The sequence below is a fragment of the Nannospalax galili genome, unplaced genomic scaffold, assembly GCF_000622305.1.
Source record: "Nannospalax galili isolate Female #2095 unplaced genomic scaffold, S.galili_v1.0 scaffold940, whole genome shotgun sequence".
NCBI classification, from domain to species: Eukaryota; Metazoa; Chordata; class Mammalia; order Rodentia; family Spalacidae; genus Nannospalax; species Nannospalax galili.
In genome coordinates, this window is record NW_008346079.1 from 298,090 (window position 1) to 307,205 (window position 9,116).

The window sequence follows — 9,116 nt, forward strand, 5'->3', positions numbered from 1 at the left end:
TGGCAGCTAACAGCCATCCTGTTCCAGGGGATTTAACACCATCTTCTGACCTCCACAGGCATTACACCATGTGGGTACATTTACATACATACAGGCAATACATTCACACATATAAAAGAAAAATAAAATGTTTTATATATGAAGGCAGCAATACTAGAGATGGGGATGTTCCATCAGCCTGCATCCCACACAGAGTCCCATAAATACTGATCAGAGCCAATACATTCCCAACCCTTTCCCAACCAATCTCCAGTGAACGGGTAGTATGAATGAGACATTAACTTTAATGGTTAAAGTTGTTGGGTACAGAGGTATGTGGCTGTAATTATAGTACATAAGAGGCTAAGGTAGGAAGATCTTGAATTTGAGGCCAACCCAAACCCAAACACACACCCAATCTCTGACCTACACACACACACACACACACACACACAAACATGTACACACACAAGTCTTTTCAGGAGTCACTAGTAGATCTTCCACTCAACCACCCCATGTTAGAAAACTGCCTTCAGTTGGTTGCAGGGGAGACTGGGGAATGCTGTTTATAGTCTAGGCAGGACCACCATCTTTATTTCTAGATGTACTGGATTGAACCTAAGTCCTCATGCAGGCTAAACAAGCACTCTACCACTGAGCTATGGCCTCAGCCCTAGAGTCACCATTCTGCCCAGCAGAGGAAGATGCTCATCTCTGTGGCTGGAGCCTCTGTGAGCAGAGCAGTGAGGTAATGCTCATTCCCAACCTCTGTGTGGCCGGCTGAGCATCACAGAGACTCATACCTGTGGATCAGCAGCAGCTCACTGCCTGGAGTCCGCTATCGATCACGCATCATACCTGCTTCCTGCTTCCCAGAAATGCAGCTCCTGGTCCTGCAGCCAGAACCTATTTGTTTGCTGAGAATGCTTAAACATAAGTATAGCAAGTCATTTTTCTTCCCGTGTCCGATCCCACAGCTTGGCGGTGGCTGTGTGGAATGCTGTGTTGAGAAGGATTTGAGGCCAAGTCTGTTACCTGGGACAACCAGCAAATCTTTGGCAGGTGCCTGCACGATGCTCAGTCAATTTCATTTGTAAACGGCAGGCCATGAAGCTGAGATGTTGCTCATCCCACCACTGATCAAAATGACTTAACTCTTCAAGGATGAAGAGCTATTGTAACATGTGCTTCAATGATCAAAACCCCAAGTGCTTTAAAGCAACGGTGATTCCACAGGGATGAGTGAGTGAATGTACTCACTCCCACTTCCAACTGCAATATAATTTTTCCAGAAAAAAAAATCAAGCAGGTATGATGATGCACTCTTGTAATCACAGGACTTGGTGGGTAGAGGCAGGGAGGATCAGGAGTTCAATGTCAGCCTGGGCTACACTCAGGGTTCAAGGCCAGCCTCGGCTACATGAGACCCTGTTTCATAAACATAAATGAGAGGAGACTGAGAAGTTGTATCAGTCATTAAAGTGCTTGCTGTGTGAGATGCAGGCCTGATTTTCGACCCCACCACAGCTGGGGTAGCAGCACCGGGCAGGCAGGAGCGGGAAGAGTCCCGGGATTTGCAGGCCAAACCCTCTTCCACACTGGTGAGCCTCAGGTACAGAAAGAGGCTCTGCCTCAAAAGCAAGATAGAAGGCAAACAACGATAACATCTGGCCTCCACACACACACACATGAGCATGCATGCACACACATGTACACACATGCACACAGGGCCACACAGATAACAAATTAGGAAATATTAAATATACTGATTTTGTGTGTATGCATATATTGCTTGCATGTAAGTAAATGTACCCATGTTATGCTGTGCTTACAGAGGTCAGAAGAGGGTGTTGGATCCCCTGGAAATGGAGTTATGGATGGCTGTTGGCTGCCATGTGGGTGCTGAGAACCAAACCGGGGTCCTCTGTAAGAGCAGCCGGTGCTCTTAACTGCTGAGCCATCTCTCCAGACCTCAGGAAATCAACATTAAAAATTGGACAAATGGGGCTGGAGAGATGGGTCAGCAGTTAAGAGCACCAGCTGCTCTTGCAGAGGACCCCAGTTTGGTTCCCAATACCCAACCATCTGTAACTCCAATTCCAAGGGATCTGACACCCTCTTCTGTCCTGTGCAGGCATTGCACAACATGGATGCACTTGCATACATGCAGTCAATATACTCATACACATAAAGATAATGTTTTTTAAAAAATGGAAAAATACACATTCCTACAGCTCTAGTGTGACCACACTGTGCCAGACGACATGTTGAGTAGCAGGATCAGTCTAGTAAAGAAGACAGATAGGTTTCCAAGTCTCATCTACATCTAAGCCCCGTCCTGGTCAAGTGGGAAAAGTTTCAAAGTTAGCATTAATAAGCAAGAGGGAGAGTTGCAGAATGTGAACAATTAGAGCTTGCTCCTCTTGGACTATATTTTCTCTTTATTGTTACGAGAGAGGGTGGAATAGAACAATTCTTGCCTCCAATTGGTGACTCTCATACAGAGGAAACAACCTGACTTTTCGTGGTTTTGCCTGTTGTAGTTAATCTATGCATTTCTTACCAATTAAAGCAACAATTTTCAAATGACAAGATTGCACACAGCTCTCCCGAATGCTGGCTTGTCTTTGAAAATCGCAATGGGCCACACTGAGCTCACAGCCCTGGAGTGCCCCACTGGCTGGAGCAGAGAGCAGAATGTAAGAGGCAGGTGCTCCATCCTTTGTGAACCAGTCTCTGCAGGCCCCTGGCAGCTGGCCCACCACCACACACTTTGCTCATCAGGAAGCTAGTTGCCCAACACAGCCCCCACCCCACCTCGCTGTCTCTGATACCTGTCTGTCTGCCTTCCTTCCCCAGTACACCTCTGCTCTCACGTATGATGGTGTGAAGGTGATGGCCGAGGCCTTCCAGAGCCTGCGGAGGCAGAGGATTGACATATCCCGCCGAGGGAACGCTGGGGACTGTCTGGCTAACCCTGCTGTGCCTTGGGGCCAGGGGATCGATATCCAGAGAGCCCTGCAGCAGGTAAGGCTGGCGATGGTCTCCCACCTCACTCCTGGGAACTGAATCTGAAAGGGAGACCATCCCTGTAGCTTGGAAAGACTCCTGCGTTATTTGTGACAAACATATGGAACTTAAGTCAAGCTTGGGAAAAAACAAACAAAAAGAACAATAATGTGTGTCTGTCCCTGGTAGTACGAAGGCTGTTTTCTGCCTAGGGCTTATGCTAAGAAGGAAAGCCACTGATGTCTCCATTTAGAAAAAGAATTTGGAATATGTAGGGATGAGCTGAGGGAAGGGCTCAGGGGGTAAAACCCTTGTCATGAGAGTGTGAGCATAGCTTCAGATCCCCAGCCCCCACAGAAAGGCTGAGCGGGTTTATCTGCCCACCTGTGACCTCAGTATGTGGGAGGCAGAGACAGGATCTCCACGGTGAGCTGGCTAGGTGAGCCGACCTGATGAGCTCGGGGTTCGAGTGAGAGACTGTGCCTCATTATACAAGTCTTCTGACTTCAACCTCTTGCAGCTATATACAAGCGCACACATATGTACATGCACTCACCCACAGGGATCTGAACATACATGCACACTTGCACACACATGATGTATGCAAGAAAAGACACTAAGCCGTGTGAGCAGACCCTGGTCCTCTTCCTTCCCCACGCATGTTTCATGACTGTGTAGCAGCTTTTCTGACCTGACTTTCTTCATCTCAGTGTCGCAGTCAATTTTGTTCGCACGCAGTGAAAGAACCAGAATAGAAACAGCCGAGCGCACTCCGATCGATTGGCTATGCAAAGGATTCAGAGGCAGAACCCAGATCCCACGGGGGAGAATATAAATATTCAATTAGTGTATGTCTGCTGGGGAAGTGGGGGTGAACGCCGGTACATGTGGGCGTATGTTTAACGTCCCTGGTTTAGAAGGTTCCGGGAGCTGCTTACAGCTTCAACACTTCAGGCTCCTAGAAGTCTCTGGAAATTTCTAGAAGTACCTCAAGTCCAGACTGTGATTCTCAATTTGCTAATGCCCAGCATTGTACTTAACGTTTCTGATGCCTTCCCATGGAGGCTGTGTTTCTGAAAAGACAGGGGAGAGGGCTGCACTAACCCGAAAGGAATGACAAAGCCCTGGGGGATCCCACAGGGGCAAGATATTTTGTTGCAAATGTCCCCTGGAACCCGCCTTCTCCAACCCATGGCATCCCCTGGGTGTGGCCAGCTGGCTTCTTGGGCTGCTTTCCCCAGAAGGTGGATTTGGACTCACAAGCAAAACAAGGAGCACTTCAAACAAGAGAGACACATGCAGGGAGAAGGCCACCGGATTGCATCCCACGTGATGCGACTCTGGTAAAGGTCACAGCCTGAAGAGAGGAAATAACCTCAGCAGCCCCTCAACTGTGACGAAACGACCCTGTCTGGAGGAGAATGTGTAACACGCCCCCCCGCCCCGGAAATGAGGCAGAAGACCTACTATGCACAGCGGGCACCACTGAGGACCGCTGCTCTGCCCTCCCACGTCACTACAGGGCAGCCCTCAGGTCACCAGGCGGCGGCTTCCAGAATGAACATGGGCAGCTCCTGTCCCAGGCTTGTTTAAAGTGCTCTTCTAAACCCATGGGAGAGGACAGACTCTGCAGTGTGAGGCTGGCCTCAGCCAGTCCCGGGAACTCGCCCTTGGCTCCACAACCTTCCAGCCTCTCCCAACTTAATGACATTCCTAAAAGCATAGTGTGACACCACCATGACAGGGGGCAGCCCCGGAGGCAACTCTTGAGTGACAGGGCAGCGCCGGAGAGCGTGCCTCCACATCTCTCTGAGAAACCTCAGAATATTAGTTCAGTTCTCCCACAGAGCCTCCTTTCCGTGAAAATGAGGTGGTCTGCCAGAGAACACCCAAGTCTCAGCCGGAGAAAGAACTGGAAGATCCCGGTACTAGGACGCAGAGGCAGGAAGAGTGCTTGTTCAAGCCAACACCGGCTATGTAGAAAATTCTAGAAAAAAAGTGTGGGTCTCCAAGAGTACGTTTTTGTCCTACTGGTCTAATTCACGTCCTTCCACCATATTCTCGTTTTGCTTCTGCCTCAGTGGGCTGGAGGGACAGTTACCGCCACTGAGGAACCACCTCTTATTCTGCCTTAGAACTCTGTGCCTTCCTTTAATCCGCAGCTCCTGAGAGCTGTTCACGTGGGTTGTGGGCCACGCACTCAGGACTGTAGAAGAAGGCAAGTCTTGCCATGACAAAGTCCGTCAGTCTCTTTGAACAGCAAACAAACAAACCAGAATATTCCCTGCCTAAGACCAGCTGCCCAGAATAGACTCCTTTTCCGATCTCTGGGAAGCACCTGGAATCAGGAAGTTATTGCTGATAGAGACCTTGGAGATCATTGGCCTGTGGTTCCCCTCACTTTATAAATTAGACTGTAGGCCCAGAGTGGCCTATGACACCTCCAGGGTCACACAGCAACCCAGTTACAGATCTGGAACCAGACCCCCAATCAGCACCTCTCTCTCTACCTTCCTTTGACCTCTGGAGCCTTCCAGCCATGGCCACTGTCAAGCCATTTTGCCTTCTAGACCCACCTCTTAAGATAGTTGCACCCACGGGGTGCAAAGCCTCAAAACATCCAGTCCTTAGAACCTAGGGATCTGCTGCAGAGCTCGCATGAGTGTATCCTGACCCCTGGCCTTCAGGTCACGTGGTACTGAAAATCAACCCCAGTCTGGGTTAGCTAGTGCCTGTCTCTGAGTCACCTGGGGTCCAGCACAGCCTGCCATGAAGGCTAATGTGCGGGGAAGTCAAATTTCAAAAATAACGAGAATAGTTGTGATGTACCACAGTGACTATGCGTGCGGGCTCTGAACACTGTGTTCCCTTACCAGATCGTCCGGAGGGCACAGTAGGGAGTCAGGTTTACCAATTATAAAATGGAGAAATTGAGCTTCAAGGAGATGAATCAACACCCTACAATAATGCAGCTGACCCCTGGAGCTGGTGGATTTCAGCCCCTTTCACCACCTGACGCCATACATGTTGTTTTGCCCCTCAAAGGCGCAGCCCAACGAGGGTGGCCCAGCCCCCCACAGTACGGCCTTGCGCAGTATCTGTGCACCCACATCCCCCACCACTGAATTCCCCAGAGCACAGAGACGATCATCAGGCCTCCTGCCTGCCCGCCCCTGCCTGCCACCCAGGGAGCTCTTTAGATACTGAGCTTGCATTCTGGAAGTCTTCAGAGCTCCCAGTGTCCACTTAGATCACTTTTTATCATACTTGTCCTGGGAAGAACAGCTGTCCTAACTGTGCTTTAACAAGAACCATTGAATAATTATTCTTAACATGGCTCAAGCCATAAAGACATTAGCCAGAAGCCTTGGACAGGAAGGAAATGTGTATCTCAGCATCCTGTTAGAGGCCAACTCTGAGCTGGCACCAGATCCCTTTACAGGGAACTAGAACCTTTACAAGGTTAATTCTACATCTTTCATGAAGTCAGTTGGCAGGGGCCAGGATGGTGCCAGGAGCTCTAGGAGAGGAAGCGAGGCATCTCTCTCAGTCTGACCTCACTTGCCCTGGAGTAGGGTAGGGTAAGGACAGTGGATGAGGGCAGCAATGTTTCTGAGAAGTTTCTCTCTCAGAGTCCCGACTCCTCGTAACTGTCCAGGACCTGGGATTTCTCTCTGCGTCTTGTCCCACCATCATGGTTGCTCTGTGGGGCTGCCTCTCCCAGGCTGTAGTACCTTAGTTTACCTCAGAAGATGCAAGTCTTGGTTTCCCCCCAAGAAGACATAAACGGCTCCAGGGACTCCAGTCTTCTTGTGGCTTTCTGTGACTCTTGGAGCCGAAAGCCATCAGCTCTGTCTCCAGCATCCCATCCAGAAAATGGGCAACATAACCTCTGCTCCTTCTATGCCTCCACTTTGAGGCAATGCCTGGGTGTCGGTCTCTCATCACTGGGTCTTCAAGAGCAAGCTCCTTGATTTTGTTAGACATTGAGCACTGTGAAGAGACAGTGACATAGTCCTTGTTTCTGCCGAGAGTTGACTGCTCTCCCAACACTGAGACAACTCCCCAGATAAACCCACAGCCCTCAGTGTAGCGTCTTTTCCATCTCTGTTACCCATTCTGCATGGTACAGTTGTGGCGGCATCATCATCGTCATCATCTAAATAATAATCACTATGAACACTCACATCCCAGACAATATTCTAGGCATTCCATTTCTTTGGAAAGAAACCTAGAAACAGATCATGCGAGGAGTCTTCTGACATCCCCTGAGGAGCCAACAGTGTGTCAGGAGATGCCCAGCAGGAGGTAGCAGTGCAAGCAGCCCCTCCCACCATGTGTCTATGGGCCCAGCAGAGCCCAGCACGGCACCTCCAGCCCCCATGGGAGTGGCCACTTGACATCCGAGGTACAGACGTCAGACAGCATCAGCTCTGGATTCCAGGCTCGCCTCTGCTGCTCATTCGTGGCACCTGCTCCCAGAGGTCTGGTCCTCCCTGTAAAGAAATTGTGTGCCCTAAGCAGCACTTCTGGTGGGATTCCTGTGACTGCTGATGGAGTGGAATGTGTGCAAAGCTTCACAAATGTGGTACCTGGGTATGATAGCACCAGGATCATCCTTAGTAATACGGTAACTGCTAACATTTGTGAGCATTCACCCAGGGCCAAATATTAGCCAGAAAATATCTCATTTAATCATTAAAATAAACTGGAGACGTAGTTAGCTCTAACTGATCCCATTAAACAACTGAGGAAACTGACACAGAGATTGTGTAGTGCGCCACATTGCCACACAGTGTGATATTTGAATTAGTGTCCACTTGGCTTGTCAGTGACACTTCCTCCTGCCTGGTCAAATTAGCCTACCATCCAGCCATCCATACATTTGCCCCACGGCTACCTGAACAAGCGACTTAAACTTACACCCACTGATCTAGCAACTCTCCCTTGGACCTGAACCGATGGGAGAGCTGAGTGTGGGCCGGGAGGACCAAGGGGAAACGAAGATGCCTCTGCTGACAGGCTGGCCACGCTCCCTTCTCATGTTCTTTGTAGTAGGATCTATGCTGGTTTCTTTCTGTGAAACAGGGATGGTCCAGGCGTTTCCAGCCTGGCCATTTCTCCGGCTTGCATTGCGAAAGTGAAGAGCTCCTGTAATCATGCAAGCTTAGCACTTTGGGTCTGCCCTGGCCTCCCTACAGAGATGTCAGACCAGAAGGGGGTGGGAGGGTCAGCCTCAGAATGGGGTACACATGTGCACACATGCAAACCCATATACCTGCATATGCACATGCATACTACCACATGCATGCACATACCACACTTACATGCATGCAAACACTCATGCACACATTCATGCATACACCACATACATATGTGTACATACTCAGGCACACACACATGAACACACTCACATGTATGCATATACACAGACACACATTCATACACATGTCACACAGACATGCACACATTCACACATACACACACATGCACCCAGGCACACATATATGCATACAAACACACAACAGCCATTTTGTCAACTACCATATGTAAACACAAAACTGTGTAACTTCCTTTCAAGCTCCCAAAGGAGGAGAGAGTGGGCCATGCAGGAAAAACCTGTATTAAGGCAGGAAATTAAATGTAAATATAATAGGTGTGACAGGACCTCGGAGTAGGGGTCAGGTGGTAGCATTGAATTACCAAAGCCAAGATGAGCGTACTTATTGTAATGGGCAGCAAAGGCAAACCAATACCTACAATGGCATGACTCAAATGGACCTGTGGTACTGGCTAATCAATCATGGTGTTTCCAGGGACCACATACATAAGAAGCCTACTAAGTTTTTATTTGATCTGTATAAGCAGAAAAGCTCTAGGACAAATGACAGGAAGTCAGTGTTGGATTGTAGCAATAGAGAATCTCGTTCAGTCAACCAATTTCCAAACTTGAGACAGTTTCCAGACCCAGAACCCCTTGAATGAAGGGAAGGCCGGGTGCCCTTGAGGAAGGACCTTGTTACAGTACCAAAGAGTTATGCTGTTTGCCTCTCACCCATCCTTCTCCAGAGGGACCTGCGGCCTTTTACTAGAGTAACTGTACACTGGGGGAAAGGAAATAATCAGAC

At 49.2% G+C, this 9,116-nt stretch overlaps 1 protein-coding gene across 7 annotated transcripts in view; it reads left to right on the forward strand.

Moving 5' to 3' along the window:
- Gria1 (glutamate ionotropic receptor AMPA type subunit 1) overlaps window positions 1-9,116 on the forward strand; it is a 371,033-nt gene that overhangs the window by 231,812 nt on the left and 130,105 nt on the right. For all 7 annotated transcript variants that reach the window (XM_017800413.1, XM_017800408.1, XM_017800409.1 and 4 more), the window contains one exon: window positions 2,839-3,006. In XM_017800413.1, coding sequence (XP_017655902.1) covers window positions 2,839-3,006 — 168 coding nt within the window. The remainder of the gene's footprint in view (window positions 1-2,838; window positions 3,007-9,116) is intronic.